At 38.3% G+C, this 23,057-nt stretch overlaps 5 protein-coding genes, 1 long non-coding RNA gene and 1 other non-coding gene across 10 annotated transcripts; 6 read left to right on the top strand and 1 right to left on the bottom strand.

Moving 5' to 3' along the window:
- Positions 1 to 2,520: 2,520 nt before the first annotated feature.
- On the top strand, positions 2,521 to 7,297 carry LOC103443940 (uncharacterized). 4 transcript variants are annotated; one of them, XR_011580227.1, is made up of 10 exons: positions 2,521 to 2,660; positions 2,752 to 2,874; positions 3,281 to 4,546; positions 4,662 to 4,752; positions 4,860 to 5,017; positions 5,102 to 5,153; positions 5,289 to 5,368; positions 5,475 to 5,568; positions 5,765 to 6,582; positions 6,710 to 7,297. XR_011580227.1 is itself a non-coding variant. In XM_008382849.4 (9 exons), the coding sequence occupies exons 3-9, from the start codon at positions 3,380 to 3,382 to the stop codon at positions 6,298 to 6,300; spliced, it is 2,178 nt and encodes a 725-aa protein (XP_008381071.1). In that variant the 5' UTR covers positions 2,521 to 2,660; positions 2,752 to 2,874; positions 3,281 to 3,379; the 3' UTR covers positions 6,301 to 7,297. The 4 variants fall into 4 exon arrangements, 2 of the variants coding, with proteins under 2 accessions (XP_008381071.1, XP_008381066.1); XR_530571.4 differs by having other exon boundaries at positions 3,264 to 4,546; XM_008382849.4 differs by having other exon boundaries at positions 5,765 to 7,297.
- Positions 7,298 to 8,385: 1,088 nt separating this feature from the next.
- On the bottom strand, positions 8,386 to 9,100 carry LOC103443957 (uncharacterized). The gene has a single exon (XM_008382858.4). The coding sequence runs from the start codon at positions 8,934 to 8,936 to the stop codon at positions 8,622 to 8,624; it is 315 nt and encodes a 104-aa protein (XP_008381080.2). The 5' UTR covers positions 8,937 to 9,100; the 3' UTR covers positions 8,386 to 8,621.
- Positions 9,101 to 9,953: 853 nt separating this feature from the next.
- Positions 9,954 to 12,674, top strand: LOC103443966 (thylakoid lumenal 17.4 kDa protein, chloroplastic-like). The gene is made up of 5 exons (XM_008382875.4): positions 9,954 to 10,191; positions 10,640 to 10,767; positions 11,556 to 11,802; positions 11,877 to 12,106; positions 12,382 to 12,674. The coding sequence occupies exons 1-4, from the start codon at positions 10,080 to 10,082 to the stop codon at positions 12,098 to 12,100; spliced, it is 711 nt and encodes a 236-aa protein (XP_008381097.1). The 5' UTR covers positions 9,954 to 10,079; the 3' UTR covers positions 12,101 to 12,106; positions 12,382 to 12,674.
- Positions 12,675 to 15,257: 2,583 nt separating this feature from the next.
- Positions 15,258 to 16,389, top strand: LOC139195377 (uncharacterized). The gene is made up of 2 exons (XR_011580222.1): positions 15,258 to 15,604; positions 15,693 to 16,389. It is a non-coding gene; the product is annotated as an uncharacterized lncRNA (long non-coding RNA).
- MIR828B (microRNA MIR828b) lies at positions 15,356 to 15,513 on the top strand. The gene has a single exon (NR_120979.1). It is a non-coding gene; the product is annotated as a microRNA MIR828b (primary transcript).
- Positions 16,390 to 17,992: 1,603 nt separating the features above from the next.
- On the top strand, positions 17,993 to 20,677 carry LOC103443979 (acyl-CoA-binding domain-containing protein 1-like). The gene is made up of 6 exons (XM_070820877.1): positions 17,993 to 18,687; positions 18,958 to 19,063; positions 19,178 to 19,284; positions 19,417 to 19,508; positions 20,004 to 20,101; positions 20,207 to 20,677. Exons 1-6 carry the CDS (start codon positions 18,197 to 18,199, stop codon positions 20,384 to 20,386), a joined length of 1,074 nt encoding a protein of 357 aa, XP_070676978.1. The 5' UTR covers positions 17,993 to 18,196; the 3' UTR covers positions 20,387 to 20,677.
- Positions 20,678 to 21,088: 411 nt separating this feature from the next.
- Positions 21,089 to 23,052, top strand: LOC103443987 (uncharacterized). The gene is made up of 6 exons (XM_008382894.3): positions 21,089 to 21,652; positions 21,810 to 21,912; positions 22,016 to 22,081; positions 22,189 to 22,344; positions 22,478 to 22,574; positions 22,662 to 23,052. The coding sequence occupies exons 1-6, from the start codon at positions 21,154 to 21,156 to the stop codon at positions 22,788 to 22,790; spliced, it is 1,050 nt and encodes a 349-aa protein (XP_008381116.2). The 5' UTR covers positions 21,089 to 21,153; the 3' UTR covers positions 22,791 to 23,052.
- The last annotated feature ends 5 nt before the right edge of the window (positions 23,053 to 23,057 follow it).

The following is a 23,057-nucleotide window of genomic DNA, read 5'->3' as shown; positions in this document are numbered from 1 at the left end:
AAGCTCACAAGCCCTAAGTCCTACAAGCCAGACCTAGCACCGCCAAGACACACAAGATAAACACGTATTATCACCTGAAGACTTTACAACGACAAAAAAACAAGATTGTGAACCCATCGAACCATTGCAACGACAACACAAAGGAAAGACAACACCACTTTTGATGATCTTGTAATCCTCCACTAAAACTATGCTACGAATTAACTCTAACAAATATTGAGCTTTCCGCACATAATTCTTGCCAAATGCACAAATCACAAAAACACCATCTCAAATTTGAATAACAGTTGTCACTTTAAAATCCAAAATTCCATAATAAACCGTAGCTGTTACAAAAACTCTCATTCTCGAAAAAAAGAGTGACCGCAACCACAAAGGCCAAAAACTTACCCTCTTGCACGTTAATTAAGACATGATCAAAGAGTTTAGGATATCAATGCAAATAAAACAGAGGCTGTGCTACCTCCCGACTGCTACTAGGGTTTGTTTAGCTGCAAACTGAAACACATGAAATAGTTTTTTAAGTAAACTGCCTGGTTTAACGGAAACAAGCCGACTTTTACTTTTTGACTTTTAAGAGTTTGGATGGCCTTAACAGCGACATAACCTAATGCAAAGCCACTTGATTAGTACTAATCCTATTTCTTTTTCATTTTTCTGCTATATTTATTATTAAATAATTATATTACCCACCTGCAAATCCGCAGTAATTAACTGGAAATAATTAACGTGATTTCTAAGCGTGCATGCAATAAAAACGAAATAATTTTCCTAAATACGCATGTTTTTATTAAATTTTTAACCTAAATATGCAGTAAATCTGCATAATTAATGGATACTCGCATGGAAATCGTCTTAAAAACAGATGAAAATCCGCAGAGACAAAATCATTGATTCGATGGACGCATTGCATGGAACCCATGCAGAACCCATGCCCTAACCTTACAGGTGACATCCTCCAGGATATCCCAGTTTGACCTGTCAGTCTGCGTAGTTTTAATTGATAGATGCAATTTTCTTACTTTTTTTTCTTCTTTTCAATCAGGTGATTAAATTTTAAATGTTCTTTATTAAATTTTAATTAGTTTAATAATTTATTTTATAAATAATAAAATAATAATTTAATTTAACATATCGTTCGGAGAAAAAAATTTTAAAAAATGTCAAAGTGCCACATAAGTTATCAAAACTTAAAATTTATATTTAAAATTTAACATCTCATTTGGAGATGATCTAAGCATTGCCCATGCTTGAAGGTGAAATAGTAATTTTATTTTCAAATATGATCTAAAATTAAAATAAATTTTAGTTAGTCAATCGGGTGGGTAACAAATACCAATATTGTGTGACATTAATCTTTCACTAAATTATTTATGGTTCTATGAGAAAGCTTATCAATTCTAACGTCCCCACTCATTGACCATTATTTCATATAAACTAAAAAACTTCAACAATTTAGATTTCTTTCTTTCTCTCTGGATCGGTCTGAATCTCTTGGTCCACGAACTTCAAACACATAAATTTAAAGTAAATCTCATTCCGAAACTGACGTACCAAATTCATACCACTACACCTAATATATATGCTATAATTACATAACTACAAAAAAAAAAAATATTACCACTCATCCTCCCCTTCTCAAACAAAAACCCATTAAAATGAAAGGAATTTTAATGAAAAATTCCCGGTACTGTTTATTTAAATGAAAAATTATATTTTTACACAAAAAGTTCATCCTTGTACTATTTACTTTACCATTTATTTTGTCTTTATCGTTAAAACTCAAAGTTTTCAAACATTTTCATTAGTTTTCCTTAAAATGAAGGCAATCTAATGGGATTTTTATCTTATAAAAGAGAATCAAAAGCAAACTATTTCAGAAAAAAGGGTTGAAAGCAACAATATTTGGTTCCTATATGGCAAATATCTATAGAATCGTATCAATATCAATGCTCATAAAAAAAGGGTCGAAAGTCCATTTATTATTTGGAATTAAAAAAAAAAAGACAAACTTGTGGTTTCGCCATGATGTATTTCATAAGATTAATCCATTAAAAGGAAAATGAAAGGCTGGCTTGAAATTCAACATATAAAAGGTCAATATATGGGTGCAATTAATAAAAATGGTTAAAGGTTGGGCATGTTTTCATTGCCATAATCGAATTCGATGGACTATTTTAAATATGGTTCATGATTTGCGTGATTAATAGCAAGAGCATTTAAAAAAATTATTTTATGTTTAATGTTTTTCGTTTAATTAAACAAAAAGAACATTATATTGTAATTTCTAAATTATTTTGACCTACAGTGAGAATATTCAAACTCACATTTATAGCATATGAGACTTATAACGCTATAAACACGTTATTCTGATCAATTGATCTACCGGCATTTGTAAACGAACTGTTTATACTTCATTCATTTTGTTTTACTCTCCCTAACTAGCTAGAAGCATCACGAAAAGCTCCACTCGTATTTGGTAAAAAAATTTGCATCTAAAAGAGGAAATTACCTTTTTATTTTGTAGACAGAAAACAGATAGAGTCTAGAGAGAGAAAAAAAAACACAAACACAAAACACAAGCAGAAGCACATCCTTGATCCTTCTACTCTCGAAATCTCGTTGCTCGGGCCATCAGCTCACGAATATCAAGAACACTCGTCCGTTTTCCTGTTTTGCCCCTGCATTTTCTCTCCTTTTTTTTTCTTTTTAATTTACTAAATTTTATTTCTTTCTCATTTCTGTGTGTAGAGAGAGTGCTCCTTTGCTTCCTCGAGCGAGCGAGAGTCCCCAAAAGCTCCAAAATTTACACATGGCTGCTTCGATCCATGCCCTCCCCAGTTGCATATGAATCTAATAGAAAACCAAACCCATGTAACCAAACTTCACCCTTTTGCTTAAACCAGTATTTAACTTCCTTAATTAATTTTCTGGCTCGCTAATTCGATTGTAAATTTGTAATCACATGATCATCGAATTCTGCAAATGGGTTTTCATCTGTGTGGTGGAAAGTGTGTTTCTTTTTGAGAAATTGGGTTGTTTTTAATTTTCATTTGGGGTTTTTGTGCATATTTTATTGTGATTTTTATATGTGGTGGTAGACCAGGTTCAATGGGTGTGGATTGGGATCCATGATGGATCTCTTGGTTTTTGTTTTATTGCTAAAATTACCATATTTGTTTAGTTTAGCAAGTATTTTGTGTTGAACTGCTCTTGGCTTCTGTGTTAATTGTGTTTTTTTTTTTAATTTGAATTTTGTGTAGTTTCTCTTACTCCACAGGGTTGCTTGTGTGGAGGGGGATTATATTTTGGCACGTTGCCTGGGGTTTATAATGCTGGTTTCTTGATGTGGAATCTGATGGGTTGAACTCAAAGAATAATGGGTAGCTTTAGTGGAGAGGAAGAAGATTGTGGATTCTTTGATGCAGAAGAGGAAATTGCATCGACATCCGATGCTGGGTCTGAAACCATTGAGACATTTGATTCCACTTCTTCCTTCATTAATTGGGTTCCGGCTGCTTTTCCCTATGATTTGTGGAATAGAACCCCGGGAAGTGTTAAGGAGCGGCGGGCCAAGTTTCTGGAGTGGATGGGACTGAGCGTGGATCAAAGTTTGGGGGAGAATTCAGTCGAAATAGCGAGTGATGTAGCAGGGGTGGTTGAGAGAGTTGGAGAGGGTAGTGGGGCTGTGTTGAGAACCACCTCATGTTTTGAGGATGAGTTTTGTTTGAGTCGGTCATTTGTGTCATGTCGGCGTAATGACCATTCCAATTCCTCAGTTGAGTTGGATTGGAAGGATGATTCTGCATGTAGAGATGGGAATTTAGGGAAGCCTTTGGAGTGTAATGCAGATGAAGTGAGGCTGGATCGGAATGTACGTGAATGTCAAGAAGTGACCGAAGAGTCTAAGCGCACTCCGTGTTCTTCATCTTCATTGTCTCAACAATTGATGGAGAATCGAATGGAGGAGGCGAACACTAGAGCTGGGATACTGAAGAGAGTTAAGAAGGGGTGGTTGAGTAGGTTGCGGTCAATCACATGCCTTGTTGATACGCATGGGGAGGATGATGAATTGGCACACAATGACAATGCTGCAATCATGGGGTTCAGGGCACAAAGAGTTAAGGTTCATCAGTGCAGGAAGCGGTTGAAGGAACTTTCAGCTCTTTACATGGGGCAAGATATCCAGGCACATGAGGGCGCAATTTTGGCAATGAAATTCAGTCCCGATGGACAATACTTAGCGAGTGGTGGTGAAGATGGGATTGTGCGAGTCTGGCAAGTAGTGGAGGATGAGAGATGTAATGAACATGACATTCCGAAAATAGATCCATCCTGCATTTACTTCACAGTGAATCATCTCTCTGAACTAAATCCACTATTTTCGGAAAAGGATAAAATAGGCAAGTCAAGTAGCCTTAGGAAAACATCGGATTCAGCATGTGTTATTTTCCCCCCTAAAGTCTTCCGGATATTGGAGAAACCATTGCATGAGTTTCACGGGCATGGTGATGATATATTGGATCTCTCTTGGTCAAGTAGTAATGTAAGTGATTATTTTTTTTGCAGCTAAATTTCTAGTAATCTGGAAAATATTTATCATTTACTGATACATGGCAGAATGTTTAATTTGGTTTTGTGTTAATTTGTTCTGAATGCAGTATCTTCTGTCATCTTCTATTGACAAAACTGTTCGTCTTTGGCAAGTGGGATGCGGCAGTTGCCTCAAAGTCTTTTCCCATAGTAATTATGGTGAGCTTCTTCTATTGTCTATGATTATATAAAACTGGAAGATCCTGGTTTCTTATCTTATAGTGTATGGAATTGACCTCTTACTATTTTTCGTTGGTATCGTGCAGTGACCAGTGTTCAATTTAATCCAGTGGATGAGAATTACTTCATCAGTGGTTCAATAGATGGCAAAGTACGTATTTGGGGAATTTCTTGCTGCCAAGTTGTTGATTGGAGTGACATAAGAGATATAGTTACTGTGGTGTGCTATTACCCTGATGGGCAGGTTTGGTGATTTTCTTGCCCTTCAGTTATGTAGAGATGTATATGTATGCTCACATATTAAGTAATGCTTATTCAAACACCGTAGGGAGGAATTGTTGGCTCAATGACAGGCAGTTGCCACTTTTATAATATATCAGGTATGCTTTGACATTCTACACCTGCATTCCTCAGCCTCCTCCGTTTTGTTCACCTCCTTTGCCTAGAAACTGAGTAGGTGCCCCTGCTCACTTTGAGCTTGTACTGATAAAGTAGTTATGTGTGTCTTGGAGCAGATAATCTTTTGCAATTGGATGCTCATTTATGCTTGCAAAGTAAAAAGAAGTCTCCGTGCAGAAAGATTACAGGCTTCCAGGTAGTTACTTCCTCCCTGCTTTGTTTTCGGTTTTGTTTTCTTTTACACATCACTTTACCTCTCCATCTGGGATCTGAAGTTCAGTAATTTTTGTTATTTTATACAGTTTTTCCCACAAGATTCTAGCAAGGTGATGGTCACTACGGCCGATTCACAAGTCAGAATTCTTCACGGTCTTACTGTGGTCGGCAAGTATGCCGGTAGTTGCATAACTTGATGTTTTTATTTGTAATAGTTTTTTTTTTTATTGGTTTCCACCGCTCTGATTTTCCATTGTGCATAAGAAAATTTGATGCAAATGTTAGTATGCAAATGAGTTTTGTTCTCTGTTTTAGCATCTGACTGATGAATTTCATACATTTCTCTCTTCTAAACCCTGTCTCTCGTCTCTTGCAGGACAACGAAATGCAGGGAACCAGACATCTGCTACCTTCACTTCAGATGGGAAACATATAGTCTCGGTTAGTGAGGATTCTAGTGTATATGTATGGAACTGCAATAATCATGAAGAACGAGTTCTCTCTCAGGCAAAAAAGATCAGATCTTGTGAGCGCTTTTCCACAAATGTTTCTGTGGCGATACCTTGGTCTGGATTTAAATGTGGGACCGTAGAAAATGAGAGGCAATTTCAGGCTGCTGATGAGAATTTACAGGACGCTCTGCCTTTTTCCTCACCTGCATGTTTTTCTCTCAGCCAAGATTCTTTCCTTGAGTCTATCCCGAAGGGATCTGCTACTTGGCCGGAGGAGAATCTTCCAACTACGAGCCCACTGGCAAACCAATCTAATATGCACATATCCGAGTACAAGTTTTTTAAAATTTCTTGCCAGAACACATCCAGTTCTCATGCATGGGGTATGGTTATTGTTACTGCAGGATGGGATGGACGTATCAGATCGTTCCACAATTATGGTTTACCAGTACCCGCTTGATACTATAGTGGTCTTCAACATGGTTCCCCTCCGCAGCACTCTTATCGCGTAGTGCCTGCTTAGTCCTATTACAAGAAGCCGGTCTAATGGATTGATGACTGACATTACGTTCGGCAGCATCAATGGCCACAACAGCCTACAGGGTCGAGTTGACATTTCTAGCAGGCATGTGCACGATCGATGACAGATTTGGTTCTCCGATGGTGCCATTTTATGTCCTGACAGATGGCTGATATTCCATGGTTGTAATGTAATCCAATTCGGGATCAGCCAGTGGCCAAGGTTAGCTTGTCCGGATAGTTTAATTATAATCAATGTGGGATGCTTTTGGTCTGCCGGTTCTCAAATTTTAGATGTGAAGTCATTTGTTAGGAGAAAGCCAATGAGATATGACATCTATATAATGCAGGTGCCTGTGGGCCTTGTAGAACTTCCTTGTTCTCTGAGATGGATAGGGATTCAAGCGCTGGTGGCTGGAATTCGTTTGGGGAAAAGATGGTGGGGAACTCCACCATTCCATATTGTTCGCCGGTCAGAGTGATTGAATTGTTTGTCTGCCAAATCTTGTCCGTTTCATGGTAGGGTCGATGAGCTTTGGCTGGCAGTGGGAATGTGCAGGAATCCATTTCGTCCGAAGTGGCTCGTTGCCTCAGCCAGGGGCTGGAAACTTGGACTATCCACTCTTTTGGAGAAGACATCTCTGACAGGAATACGATTTGCTTCTCGTGTCCATGGATGAGCGCGCCTAACCGGGTTTTCGTCGACGTAGACCCTTGTATACTTGCACTGTCAGTTTAGTCTAACACCAGCTTAGTCTAGTCTCCAATCGTTAGCCATTTTGTTAACTTAACAGGAATACCTTTTGAGATTTAGTTAATGCAAACTGCAAATTTTCTTTCTCATATGTAAGTGGAATATTCATGTAGTTTTTTTCCTGCATGTTCATACTCGAAATTGAATAGCAAATACTACGGTAGGAAAGGACACAATTACACAACTGATGTGTCTTCCTTAAATGGACTCAAACTTACTTGCCTGCACCGGGGACGTCACTTTTCGCTAGTCCAATTCCCAAACCTAAAATGTACTGTCGTGTATTAGTTTTTGACATGACAGTGCGTGCTGCTGAGAACAAATCTTAAAATTTGAACTCATTTAACGATAATAAATAGAGTGATGAACATTACCGTCGTTTTGAGGTTGGTGTGCAAAAAAAGCACATTCAAGAGAAGGGGAAGTCGGATTATCATGTTCATTGATATTTGTTGCCTTGTTGCAAATATTGGGTGATACGTAGCCCATATATCCAACCCATGCCTCGAACCACTGCATATGAAACCTAAGCCCGAAACAAGGCCTATCCATAGGCCCAAAATGAATGATCCAATTGTCCAATCTAATACATCCCTCAGCCTCGTCAAATCAGCGTTCTATGAGGTGGAGGATTCGAACTTAAGTTCAAAATGTCGTCTTGTTTTAACTCATTGGACTAACCATCATATTTGTCGTCTTTTGACATCTTAGGAGGTGGGGAATTCGAACTCGAGTGGTAAGACCATAAGAGGCGAGCACACTACCCCTACCATCACCACCTTGTGTTAATCCATTACATGTCATCTTTTGTCATTCTACGAGATAGGGATTCAAACTCTATAGTAAAGAAGCAAGCCAACTACTATGACACGACCACAACTTGTCATCTTTTGCCATTCTTTGATACGGGAGATTCAAACTCGAGTGCATTTTAAAATCATACTATACTGCTATGACTAACTGACCTAACCCACATTTACTAAACGTTCTTGACTAACCCATTCACAATTCCACATTCAAAAACACACATTATTCTCTATAGAATAATCACAATAGAAACCAAATAAAGAACGACCCCAAGCCAACAAAACCCCCGCTTTGCGACAATATGTCTATCAAAACCCTTAAAAATTCCCAGATGGACTTGTCATCTTCCTTCCCATGGATACCAATTGCACATCCCTAGGAAGAGAAGCAACAAACAACACATAGAGATACAGTTTCAGATCATGCCAATCATGCAATCAATATATCAAAGTGAAAAAGAACCCATCACACAGAAACGAGAGGAGACCTCCTTTTTTACCAGTCCACGTTAACTGTTACATGTTTACAACAACACATCACATCCAGGCAAACAAATTCACCAGCAAGAAAAACATTTTGAATTTAATCATACAAACCAACCCCGATTAATCCAAAAAAAAGACACAAAACTTCAAGAAGAAAATAAAATCCTAGAGAGAGAGAAGAAACAAAAAGGACCCCAGATGATCCGATCCACCCATTCAGACGGGGAGGTTGACGACGTCTTTTGGTGGGGGGGTGGAGGAGGAGGAGGAGGAGGCGGAGGAAGAGGAAAAAATGTAGTGAGGGCGGTGGTCGCTGAGGTTGACGGAGCGGGAGGCGAAGAGCATGAGGGGGCGGTCGTGGGCCTCCTCGGGGTTGGTTTCCTGGTCATCGGAGGTGGAGAGGTTGATGCAGGAGCAACGCTCGAGGGAGTTGAAGAAGGCGGAGGCAACGTGGGTCCCAAGCCAGCTGGCGACGCCGTTGATCTTCTCGTACGACAGGCACGAGCTCTGGCTCTGGCTCTGGCTCTCCATTGTCGGAACAAACTCCTTGTTTTTTTGGCAGTGGCAAGTCAGAGAAAGAGAAACGGAGGAGGCCCGATCCCTCAAATATACCAACAAAGTCAAAGGCCGATTCCTCCGACCGTTTCTCCGCCCTTTTCCTTTCGTTGTTTGTTGTTCCTTGTCGTTAGGAACTCCCTTTTACCATATTCTTACTTTTTTTGTTGTCTTTGCTATTTATGTCTATGCATTATTTTTGAAGCATATACTAGTATTTGCCGGCATTTTTTTGTTTTTTTGTTTTTATAAAAGATCAGCAGTTTTGTGAGGAGAATTCTTTTTTTTTTTTGAAGCGGAAGACTCGCAAAAATATTACAGTTTTTTATGATCACCATTATGTTATATACTAGTACCATGTAGTAATTTAAAATGTGTAATGTAGAATACGGGTTTAGAACCGCCAACCACCACTGAACTATCTCGTAATGGTTATTTGCCAGCATCATTTGAGAAAAAACCAAATTTACTCATATGTTTTTATTTTCGATAATATCAGAGAGACTAAATTTATAAATTAAATGTTGGAAACTAAATGACATAGAAGTTAATGATTGGTTTATTACTTAAGTGTTGATAAACGTGCTCATTTCCATTATTGACACATCATTTAATTTGAAAATTTAATTTCATTAACATTACCCTTATATTTATTGACTTTGTGATTCAACGGCATATAAGAGTGAGTAAGTATTTAGACAAATGTCTAATGTTTTTATTTTTATTTTTTAATTTATTATTATTTTTTTAATGAGGACAATCATTGGCAAACCACGATTATTCATTTTTTTCGAAGGTCGGAAAGACTCACATAGACATTTCAGCCTTTCCTGGCCACAAATCTAACGTCCACAGCAGCAACGGATTTTAAACCCAAAATCTTTTAATTTTTAATTTGAATGGAACCTCGTAATTCGTCATTTACCACTAGAACATCATTGTGAAAATGCTATCTCATGTATAAACGTCACCCGCGGGGATAAGGCTAAGGGGAAATGGTTTTCATTGGCGTCAGACACGATCCCACGTGTCACACCACGTCATCTTGATCTTCGGGAACTAAGTGGAAAGGAGAAGGAAACGGATAAGAGAAAGAGAACACCATTGTCTTCTGAAAAAATGGCTGCTTCACTTTCTTCAGTGATTCCTCTGTCTCGAAACGGCGTTTCTCTCCAATTCTCCCACACGAAACGCCCGCAATTCCACTCCCCCACGCGCGTATTTTGCTCCGGTAAGCCTTTTTTTGGTGAATGTGTATAAAGATTGATATTTTTTTTTGTTATGAAAAACAATTTCAAGTTTTGGGTTTGATTGTTTATAGGTGTTATATACAATGACTACGTTTAGAAGTACTTTCATAGAAGCACTTTGTTGGAAAAACTCATGCCAAATGCTTCTTAGAAAGATTTAAATAAAAATTTCAAACGCTTTTATAATAAGATCACCTGTGGTAAAAGTGGTAGTTAACAAAAATGCTTTTTAAAGCAGCAGTCTCAAATGGTCCTTACAAACTTGCAGATGTGGGTTAGGATAGTTGGCCCGAAGTTCGAATACCCTTCCCTAGAATATCATTTGAGTAGATATATAAGCACTTTCCGCCTATTTTTGGATCCTGCATTGTACTGCAAAATTTGCAGATTTGGATTTATGATTTGGTTTAATTGGGTGGGCGGGTGCAGCTTCTAGGGATGGTCATGAAACAAAGGAAGAACTGAGTCAGTGGAAGCAAGCTAAGAATGTAGCTTGTGGGATTCTTGCTGTTTGGGCCGTGACTACCGCTGCCTCACCTGTAATTGCTGCTGGTCAGGTTTGAAACCCTCCCATCCCGTATATTTATTTTTCACTTGGCTTGCTTTTGGTGCCGTTGCCTTACGATTTTGTTATCTTCATCATCTGTTCATGAGCGATTTGAGTTCCCCATGTTGAGCTGAATCTCATTCCGTTCTCGCGCTTTTCTTACCTCCGAATGTCTTTTAGTGTTTTGTATGGTAAAACAAGATCATCTATACAAAGTGAGGAACACAACATCAGCTTGTAGGACAATCAAGAACCAAGCAAAACTAGGACATACAACCAGCTAAGGCTAAAGTTCCACACAAATTTCTCTATTAATAACTTCAGGATGCAAAGTTTGTTCATGAATCGGGAGACTCCTTTACACCAAATGTGATAATCGGAAATCTTACTCTTTCCTTTACTGCGATTTTATCCAATTAAACTCATCACGACGAAGATTGTGTTGAGAGTTGGCCGTCTAGGCTCAGAAATTTGTCTAGCCTTAGTTGGAAGACTGTCACGAATAAGCTACCAAGAAATAAACCCTGTTTTGGAATCGCGGTAGAGAACCAGATAAGTCTGTACCAATCCACTTTACAAAATCCATTTATGACATGAGCAGAGATTCAAGATACTTTGTAAGTTTTTTCGTTACTTTGCCTTTGTGAGTGATTTTCTTTCATCTCTTATGAAATGCCACATGTTCATCAAATAAGCAGGAGCCAAAATGTCACTATCCAAATTATAAGTAACCAGTTTTAACTTCTTATAGCTGTGATTATGAAAAGTTGCTAAACTGACTTCTTCTGTATCCAACAGAGGTTGCCTCCACTGTCTACTGATCCAAAGCGATGTGAGGTTGCATTTGTTGGAAATACAATAGGTCAGGCAAATGGAGTTTACGACAAGGCAATTGATCTCCGCTTCTGTGACTACACAAACGAGAAGTCCAATCTTAAGGGAAAGAGTCTTGCGGCAGCACTCATGTCCGGAGCCAAATTTGATGGCGCAGACATGTCAGAAGTTGTGATGTCAAAGGCTTATGCTGCAGGAGCTAGCTTCAAGGGTAAGCTTGCATATCATCCCTTGATATCAAATGCACACAGCAATGGGGATTATCAATTTTTCTCTCTTTTGCAGGTACTGACTTCACGAATGCAGTTCTAGACCGGGTTAACTTTGAGAAAGCGAATCTGCAAGGAGCTTTGTTTGTTAACAGTGTCTTATCAGGTTCCACCTTTAACGAAGCAAACCTGGACGGTGCAGTTTTCGAGGATACCATTATAGGGTATATTGATCTTCAGAAAATTTGTAGAAATACATCTATCAATGACGAAGGAAGAGCTGCTCTAGGGTGTCGATAATCCAAGGTTCGTCTGTTTGAATATAAGAAGCAGCCACTCTCGAACACACGCACGGTGCTTAATGCATTTTCGTTCTGTATTTCGAGTTCATTTCTAGGCATTTTAACTGTATAGGCCTTGATATAGTATCCTACTATCCTGCATCTGCGTATGAGTACCGATCATCCGAAGACAGTTCTGTTGTCGTATTTTCTTCTTTATTATGGCTTTCAGTTTGAAATATTCATCTTTTTTCTGTCAAATAAATGATATCCGCACACCTTTTTTCTTCTCATGCACAGACTCCGTGGCCTTTGGATTGCATAAATCAAAGAAAAATCAAGCGACAGAATAAACAAAGGGGTGCAGACGAAAAAAAAGAGTGCGGATATCGTTTTTCAAAAGGAAAATGTGAGGAAGGGGCATATTATGATATGGGTAGCTAGATCGCAATGCACGTATGCAGCATACCAGAAATCAGATGCTACGCACTTCCTCATTACTTCATTTGAAATTGAAATTCATAATTCACCAACCAACTTTATATAATTTTTAATCAAACCTAAGGGTTGTGCTCCTCACTTCCCAGCCCCCACCAGCACTTCTTTTACTTTTCTTCTCCCTTGATTTTGAAGGCTAGACATTCATTTCAAAAGATAGTGGTTAAGATACTTTAATCATTGACACAATCTTTTGAGGAATTCAGCGATGCTTAAAAAATCATTCTACACTTCTCTCTTTAACCGTTGGGTTGAATAAATCAAGAAACAGAAGAAAACCAACATAAAAGTGCAGAAGTAAAAAACCAATGTTCGGAATCTTTTCCTAATCATAACTTGTTATCTCACCACTTGTGCTAAACTCAATTAGTCCTTTGATTTTCTTGATCATTGCCTAAGAATTTTGAATCTAGGCCCGCCGGATTTCGTTGAGCCTTGTAAGATTTAGATCAGGCTGCATGAATTTACCGGCCGCTCGGCCATATCGACTGGTAATTAATAAACTGTGAAAGTACGTGACCCATCAAGAATTAGGTCAAGTTAGAGTATCACTGTTAGTTTATGATAGGTACCAGTGATTTGAAAATTCAATAGTCAGATTTTGCATATAAAAGTTTAATGGATTTTTGCAATAGTTAGACTCTACATACGAGTGCATATGGTAATTTAATGGATTTTTCCCTCGGTTTAGATTTTGCACAAAACTCATATCACTTGCTATTGTAAGGAAAGTTGAAGTACCACCGTAACACTAAATAGCAATATAGGGAGTAACTCAAGTTATAAGTCCATGCAAAATCCATTCTTTCATTTGCGTGAGATTCATTCTCAACACGTTTTCTCATGTGTGGCGAATTTTCAAACCAAACACGTGAACAAGATAAATGAGTAACATTGAATGCGTGTGATTATTTGACTTCACACATAAAACAATGTGCTCTAGTACCATAAAATAAAAAGTTAGAATTCCACGCTAAAACCACTTGAGTTTATGGTCACTTCTCAACTTTCTTGGCATTGTAACCGAGCCCATTTACTCATCTCCTTTGTGGGAGCCATCTCAACTCAATTGTTTTTAGTTTATAGGAAATGAGTACTGTTTCTTCTTTCTAAAAAATTTCAAGTGGTGTCTTGGATCCGTGACATCACATTTTTAATAAACGAAAAATTCAAAAAAAACTTTAGTTTTAATGAAAAATGACAAATATATGTGTAGTAAACAGTACCAAGAAAAGGTAAAAATATGGTTTTTCGTTACAAGTGAACAATATCGGGGAGTGTTTTGTTAAAACTCCATTTTAATAACTTTTGACACTAGTTTTTGTAGGGCTCATTCCATGATATTTTTTAACGATTCAAACCGTCTATATTTTAGAACATCATTCATAGATCATCCTTGTTAAAAATTGGACAAATCTAAAATCATTAAGACATTCATTTATAGTGAATAAAATGAACGAATACGGTTCTACAAAGAAACCCTAATCCCTTAATCCAACGGTCATATGATTTCAGATTTCGGTGACTTTTGGTAAACATGATCTTTGAGAGAAGACCTAAAAGATAAATGATCGAATCAATCGCTAAAATACATAATGAAATGAGCTCTACAAAAAAATGTGTCAAAAGTTATGTAAAAAAAATGGTACCACATATTTGTTCTCTATATAGTTAGTAGTACAAGTGAAGATGCATGCATATAGAGTGGATCACATGCATAATGGGAGCTAGTAGTGCCTTTAAATTGTGTTTTGTTCTATACCTTTATCCAATTTGAAGTACTCGTCCTAGCTGTCTAGTTAGCTAGACATGTAGCTGCATTGTGTAAGTATATTATTATAACACGTTTATATGAAATCAATTTACAGTGTGGAATGGAGACTTGAACTCATATGCATAGAAAGATTAAGTGTATAGTCACTCGGATGCATAAAGTAAACACATTTATTTTAACCAATATAATTACGTTCGCACATACCACGTCGGCATTTTTGGAAAATTAAAATTGTAACATCATAATAATTAAGTTTTGGTGGTTGGTGTATTAGCAACCATTCCAAATATGTTGCCTTCAGAGATGTAGATATGTAGCGAGGAGTACGTACCAACCATTCCAAAGATCTGCCATCTACAATTCCTCCTCTCCAACTAGCTGTATGTCGTATGCAGCAGCAGAAGCAGCACCACCCCTTTGAACCGACTGTCAAAACTGAATTAAAAATGACAAACCACATACGTACTTCTTCCTGATCATATGCTTGCCAACAAACTGATTCCATTACCCTAGCTAAAACCTTAATATTTATATAATTAACAACAATTAATTAATTAAGCTAGTCATGAACGACGGCCCTAAATTGATTAATAGTACCATAACATCCAGATGACGAGATCATGTACCACTCATAAAAGGATATGTAAAGTCATCTTTTATTAGTGATTCAGAACGTTATTGGTAACAGTTAACGTGTTTCATAGAAGTCTCTTTCCTAGATTTGTGTTCTAGCGGTACGCATGCATTGGGGTGGGTCCTGACTCCTAATTAAATTACACATAGTACAATATTACTGTGCTTTCACCCCCACCAAATCATTACCAGGTAGTACTGGTGTAGGACTTATGACCTTCTATATATAGAACCTGCCCTATATTGAAGGGATATTACAAGAACCATGTGCTTGCTTATTCAGTTCAGTGATAGATGTCTCTGTGTGTATGCGTGTGTGTGTGTGTGTGTGAGAGAGAGAGAGAGAGAGAGAGAGTTTTATGGGATTACTCCTCTTCGTAATGTTTCTTGCTCAAATGAGTATTCCAGCCACAGTTTGCATGCAGCTTGCATATATATATATAAGAACATGTATGTGTATATATATATAGCACTGGTGCTTCTGCAATCCTGAGATGCTCATTTGGGCAAGCAACGTTACAAGAGGAACATTTTTGCAGCATGATCAGCAAAACTACCGTTTCAGCACCAAAAAGCGGCCTTGATTTCTGGCTAGTTCATCAATCTTAGTTATATACAGTTAAGTACTGCTAATTTTCCACTCTCTCTTGCTGGTTAATTAATTAATACGCATATATTATCTCTTAATTTCCACTTTCTCTTGTAGGAAGATGATGATACCATGAACATATATGATCAATTATTACTTAATTATCTTGCCTGGCCGATCTTAATTTCTTAAATAGTATTATTCGTCATCATGCAAATTACCAATATAGAACTTGAATCAATACTTTGTATTCAGCTAGCATATTATACTGAACCACTCATATACAATACATCGATTATATGTATTTCCTGCGTATATTAGCTTTCAAATTGTGGTAATTAAAGGCAGGTGTTTCCTTTTATAATTCAAATCGCCAGAAAAATTATACCAGAGATCTCATTCAAATGACTTAATTTGTAATTAACTTCCTTTTTTTTAATATATAATTGACTCTAAATTTATCGAAATATTGTTCGATTATATAATTGACTTAATTGTAATGTTAATATTTCTTTGTTTTTTTTATAAAAGAGCTACCACTTTGTGAGAGGCGTGAGAGAAACGTCTATAGTACGCAACTTTACCCTACTTTAGAATGATGATGTTTCCACTACTTGAACCTGTATTCATTTTTCTTCTTTTGTACTTAAGCTAAAATCAAGAGATTGAAAAGGACAGATGACCGAAGTGCAGCGCCAGTGCCGGCCTAAATATCATTATGTATATCTATCATATTGTTCTTTACTCTGTACTATCTACTCGCTAATGAATGAATGCAAGTATGTACGTATGTACGTATGTATTGATCGAAGAATTTAACCCTCTTGTATACCAGCCCTGGCAGCCCACCCTATCTTATTATCTCTGCTGGGCTACCTAGCCTTACATGATTTTGCGCACATATTCAGCAAGGACGCTGCTTCGCTGCTGAACATTTCAGCAGGAGCTCCTACTTACACTCAATCCCTGATGAATACGTGTCAAAGTCTTATTCATTCTGCAAGTACGCCTAGCTACTGAGAAAATTCACCTAGCTACTTGGATTGAATAAATCAAATGATAATTAAGAAACATAGAGAAAAGAAGAGTTGCTTGCATAAGGAGAAGACGAGAATGTGAAAATCACTAAGCTTAGTAATTGGTTAGAGAATACCAACAACAAAAACAAAAGAGGAAAAAAGGTTTTATCCGATCCCGTCTGATTGTACCTGAAATACCATTTGATTTTGTGCGCTACATTTTCCTCAATCGTCAATCTGACGATGTGTACGCACAGGCCATTCCCTCCCTATACTATTTCATCTAGGTGCTTTTTTTTAAGCTATGAAACTTGTGGGCTTTGAGGACCTTATGATTGTTATAGCCGAAACGGGTTGGGCCTCTGAGAGTTATCTGGCCCAAGTTGGGGTCGATGCAGAGGAGTGCCGAAAATTACAATAGATATCTCATTCATCACGTGACATCAAGTTATGACACTCCATTAACGCCAAACCGAACTTTTGAGGCCTACATATTTGTCTTGTTCAATGAACATCAAGTTATGACACTCCATTGTTAGCACCGATGAGTCTGCCGCCATCACGCGGCAAGAAATTGTGGTGCTTGCCCAGGACGGAGGCATTGCAGAGGAATATTGATTATGTTTGTTTCCTGGGGTTGGATTGTGGGCCAATCAAACAAGGTGGACCGTGCTTTGTGGCCAACACAGTTAGAGCCCATGCAAAGTATGCCATGAATGTCTACTTTCAAGCAAGAATAATGTTTAGCTATTCAAGTTTATATCAGAAAGTTTTGTGATTATGATCAGAATTGTTTATATTATGAATCATTTTGTAAAGAAAATAAATTAAAACTAAGATCGTTTGGTTAATCTATTATAGCAAATGCATAAAGAGTTCGTAAAATTGTTATCAATTTCGTTCATTTGTTTTTATAATTCTATGACTAAACGATTTTAGTTTTGATTGATTTTTTGCAAAAACAATCATTATAGAGTGGTTTATATTACGAACAGTTCCGATCATAAACACAAAATTTTATATATTGACAACAAATTTTTTTAGGGAACTTTAACAAAAGCTCCCGGTTCCCGGTACTGTTCATTTTAACGAAAAACCACATTTTGACACTAAAAAGTTAATCTTAGTACTATTCATTTTACCCTTTATTTTGTTCGTTAAAACTTAAAATTTTCAAATATTTTTCATTAGTTTCCTAATTTTTTTAAGCAGAAACCCCTACTAATTCTTTGAGGAGAAAGGGTTATGCTTGTGAGTTTATACAAACTGGCCCCACCACTGCCGTCGATCCAGTTAGTGTTAGTGGAAGTTAGTAAGAGGACAGGTGGCGCTCAAATTGAAAGGCCACGGAGAGGCTACAGGTAAGAATAGGTGTAGAAGATTTGAGTTCCCTCGTACTTAACTGGCTTTGTCCGCGGAGCACCCGACTGTTTTTTGTTGTCTCCTATGCGGTGCGCTCTGATCTCCGGGGAGCAAAAGCAAAACGCTCTCTCTCCCTTTCTCTCTCTAGTTCCCCAATTTTCTAGGGTTTTAGCTCGTCGTTTCAATCCGTTTTGATTCTCCTAGGGTTGGGGTTTTAGGATCTTCCGCAGAGAAGAAACAATGGGAGGAGAGTGGCAGCAGCTCCTCCAATCGATAATCCTCGGCCTCATTTTCTCCTTCCTCCTCGCCAAGCTTATCGCCATAGTCATCTCCTTCAAGGAAGACAATCTCAGCCTCGCTCGCGCTCGCACTGCCGCCCCCGCCGATACCAATCCGCCGCCGCCCAAACCCGAGCCCTGCGACGACCCGCCTCGCTCCGCCGATTTGAGCTCCGCGGCAATCGAGGCCGAATCGGTCGTCGCCGAGCACGGCAGCGTCAGGAACGAGAGCAGCGAAGGTGACAGTGATGATGACTGGGAAGGTGTGGAGAGTACGGAATTGGACAAGCTGTTCAGCGCGGCGTCGGCGTTTGTCGCGGCGGCCGCGACGGATCGGCAGAAGGTGTCGACTGATGCGCAGTTGAAGCTTTATGGGCTTTACAAGATTGCTACTGAGGGTCCCTGCAGCGTGCCGCAGCCATCGGCTCTGAAAATGACTGCTCGCGCCAAATGGTATTTACTCTACCATTACTTTATACTGCAAATTTACTTCCAAGATTTAGGGTTTATTTATATGGGTCTTATTTTCAGCTCGATAAGGATGGGCAATGTGTGTTCTTGGATTGGTTTTGCTTAATATCAAGATTAGCAAGTTGTAATTTTGCCCTAATTGTAATGTTTTTACTGGCTGATTGGTGTATTAGGGGTGGTTAAACTGTGTATCTTACTTTAGAAGGCGACTTGCCGTGGTTTTGAATCTTTTCGCTCGGTGATTTCTTACAGGCAAGCTTGGCAGAAATTGGGTGCTATGCCTCCTGAAGATGCTATGGAGAAGTACATTGATATTGTCACAGAGCTTTATCCTAACTGGGCAGCAGGTTTGACTGTGGTGAGTCTTGATTCTTTCGTTTTCAACTGCAAATTTTTAGTATTGCCGTACATTTATACTTACTTTCTGTTGGGTTTTCTGGTTTTGTTCTGTCTCTTGACACATGATTACTAGAAAAGCAGAGGAGGTGGAGATGGTAGTGCACCTGGTAATGATTCTAAAGGACCAATGGGACCGGTTTTCAGCACCTTTGTTTACGAGGAAGAATCTGAAAAGGATCTGTAAGTTTTTTAGGTCTACTAAGCATGGGAGGGTTAATATTTACACATCCCGTCGATTATTAGTTACTGTTTCTTGGAAATAAATATATAAAAAAAAGTACTGCTAAGCTTTGCTTGTTTTTTATTCTTCAGAAAGATGGATGCTATTCATGCCTTTGCCAGAGAAGGGGAAGTGGATAATTTGCTTAAATGCATTGAAAGTGGTGTTTCAGTGGATCAGAAAGGTTTATTTTCTTCCATCTGATTCTTTAAATAGCTTCATTAAGTTTCAAACTGACATATCATAATTAATCCATTTATATTTCCATAACTACAAAGCCATGTATGGTCGTTAACATGCTTATATACTGTAGGGAAATTCAGCACATAAATTGTAAAAGCTTGAAAAGGCTTAAGGCCAAAAGCTATGGTACCTCAAGTTCGAGTTCATACTGATCCAGCTGCAGATCTCTCTTAACGTAGCTTTTATTGCTTGTTTCTCAGATGAACAGCACACCACATGTTTCTTTCTTTCTTTCAATACATGTACATGGCTTAATATTTTGTTGATTTTCTCTGGCATTTATTCTCTCCTCACCCAGAAAATGTTTGATTTGTTTTTATTGGTGGTCTATCATCCTACCCTTTATATTAGGATGTTAAAGGAAATTTCCTTTGCACAACTTTTTATGTGCTCGTATGATGCTGGTATCGCCCTAAAACATTTACGTGCATAGCAGATGGTGAGGGAAGGACCCCATTGCATTGGGCTGTGGATCGTGGGCACCTGAACACGACAGAGCTGCTTGTTAACAAGAATGCCAACATTAATGAAAAGGTAGATTACACGATAAACATTTATTTAAGGTAGCAAGTTTGTAAAATTTTCCCAATCCCACCCCCTGTTATGCCATTTTAAATATCTGTTTTTTGGTCTTGGAAGGACAATGAGGGCCAAACTGCATTGCACTATGCGGTTACGTGCGATAGAGAAGGCATTGCTGAATACCTTGTGAAGCAAAATGCCGACACGAGTGCAAAGGACAACGATGGCAACTCTCCAAGTGATATCTGTGAGTCAAACTGGCCTTGGTTGCAGGTTGCAAAGGAGAAGAGTCACTGACCGACCACGGTTTACTTTGGTTTTCTACGGCCGTAGTGTTTTTTAAATATTCCTGGGGGATGTATATTGGTGATGTATTATAACCCCAATCTTTTCCTAATCTGTTGTCTTCTGAAAAGATTTCAAAAGATAGAGCTGTATGTGTATGTAGTTTTCTACCTCGTCGTTGTGTAACCTCCGTTTTTTAGGGTTACTCGTTTTCCCTATCGTGGAAGTGAAGGGAAAGGTTGAAATCACTGGGTGTAACTAGTACGGTATAGTGCATATCAAAGGCCTACTTTTTGCCACCGATCTAATGCTCTCATTTGCTGATGAATTTTTTTTTTAAGGGGTTGTTGTCCATCTATGAAAGTCTCGTTCTCTCTTGAAACTACAAAGTAGAGTATATTTCGTGCTCGGGCCAAGCGAATTGGGCTTTTTATTTTTGGGTTAGGCCACGGCAATGCTTCAAACATTAGTCCTGACGCATCGATCGACGCCCAAGCACGAAAAATATATTTTAAATTCTAAACTGAAAACCTTGAATAAACCTGGACGGAAAGCTGCCTGAGATTTTGCTATATTGGAACAATTAAAGATGTCCCCCCAATCCATCTCTATTAATAAAAAGGGCAACATTATATCCTCTATGTACCTCTCACTTGTAACGGTCACTAACCGTTTCTGCCACCACCCAAAATATTCAGTTGGTCGTTGGCTGCTTATCATCATCACCTTGTCTTCTTCTTCTTCTTTTTCTTCTTCTTCTTCTTCTTTGATGCCAAGCAATGGCGAAGGCAGTGGTCTACGCGCTACTTGCCACCGCCTTTATCTTTCTTCTCGTCATGCTTCCCTCCAAACAACGTGGCCCCAACCACCGCCGCCGCCACCACCACCCCCACCCCCTCCTCGGCCTTAACCGCCGTCTTGGCTACACGGGTCATGCTCCCATTTTTGACCCTCTGGTCGCCAAGATGGAGAGGTACGCCAAGGAAAATGGATTCCCAGGGGGAATGAATGCAAGTGAGGTGGAAGAAGTACATGAATATATTGGCAATGAGGGAAAGTTGAATCTCACGTTGAGGCTGATTAATCTGTTCCCGTTGATAGACCAGGCGCCAAAAGACGGGTTCATTAGCTCTAAGGAGCTCGAGCAATGGGTCATGCAACAAACCTTGGAGAGGTTGAATTATAGCACACAGAAAGAAATGGAATCGCACGATAAAGATGGTGATGGAACAATTTCTTTCGCGGAGTATCTGCCCAAGTTTTCCACTAAGGATCTAGGTATTTAACTACCTATACTTATTGCTTTATATGTTTGTGAATATATATGCAGAAATTCTCTGTGCAGGACGTACTGTCTGTCTGTAAGAGGGACGGGATGCATTAAAAAAAAAACTTCTAGTTTCTTCAACTTTGGTTTTCAACTTTGGTGAAACAGCGAAAAACAAAATGGAGCACGGAGAAGCTGGATGGTGGAAGCAACAATTTGAGAATGCAGATGCTGATAAGAATGGATTACTAAACTTCAATGAATTGAAAGAGTAAATAATTCTCTTCATTTCATATTTACTATGGCCAACATTTTATTTCTGAGAATTTTGGTTGAACATAAATATTTTTGTTTAATTTGTATTTTTGTTGCAGTTTGTTGCACCCAGAAGACAGCAACAATGAAGAAATTCACAAATGGCTGTTGAGAGAAAAAATGAAGTACATTTTCTCACATATCTTAACATATTAATGCCTCTTATATTTTTCCTGAATAACTTGTTGCAAATTAAGGAACGGATTAACGAATGTCTGCCCATAATTTACAGGCGGATGGACAAGGATAAGGATGGGAAAATGAATTTCATGGAGTTTTTACACAACGCTTATGATAATTACAAGAGTTACGTAGAATTTGAAACGGGCGGGAAGAATGTACCCTCGCCAGAACAGAAATTTACAGAACTTGATGTGAACAAGAACAAGTATGCATGCATGCCTTGAACCTCAAGCTAACACATTTTTTGACCTAATTTTTTTTATTTTCTTCCTTTGCTGCCAAGATTATAGTTTACAGGACTTTACTAATCTCTTTTGAAATCGAAACATGTTTGACAGACACTTGGAAGTGGAAGAATTGAAACCAATCCTACATTACATTCACCCAGGAGAATTGTCCTATGCTAAATATTATGCAAGCTTTCTGATGTTGGAGGTTAGTAATGTTTCAATCGGTGTACTCCTATCAATGAGATATGCTGAAATGAATCTGAAATGAAATGCGTGGCATTGTTCGATTCAGGCGGATGGTAACAAAGATGGAAAATTAACGCTCGAGGAGATGCTCGATCATGATTATGTTTTCTACAACACAGTCTATGATGGCAGCATCAACGAAAATCTTGATGAAGATTTGCATGACGAATTCTGAAGCGTGATGACCCGGGAAAGGCACTTTTCGATTGTTTTTAGCGGGAGCTTATGCTAATTGTGTATTTATTTTGTCATTTGAAACATATAGAAGAGCAAAACAAAATACTTTGCTTTCATTAGGTTGAGCATTGACTCAAAAAGTAGTGGTAACTGGTATATACTTAGGATAGGTATATAGTGTTGTGTGAAACTGTTTTAATAATTAGGAATGTTTTTGTTGGAAGAAAATAGAAGAAATTACATGAAAATTTCAGTTGTTTCCTCT

The sequence above is a fragment of the Malus domestica genome, chromosome 01 (genome assembly GCF_042453785.1).
Source record: "Malus domestica chromosome 01, GDT2T_hap1".
NCBI classification, from domain to species: Eukaryota; Viridiplantae; Streptophyta; class Magnoliopsida; order Rosales; family Rosaceae; genus Malus; species Malus domestica.
The sequence above is the reverse complement of the archived record's forward strand: the minus strand, read 5'-3'. Positions and strand labels throughout refer to the sequence as shown.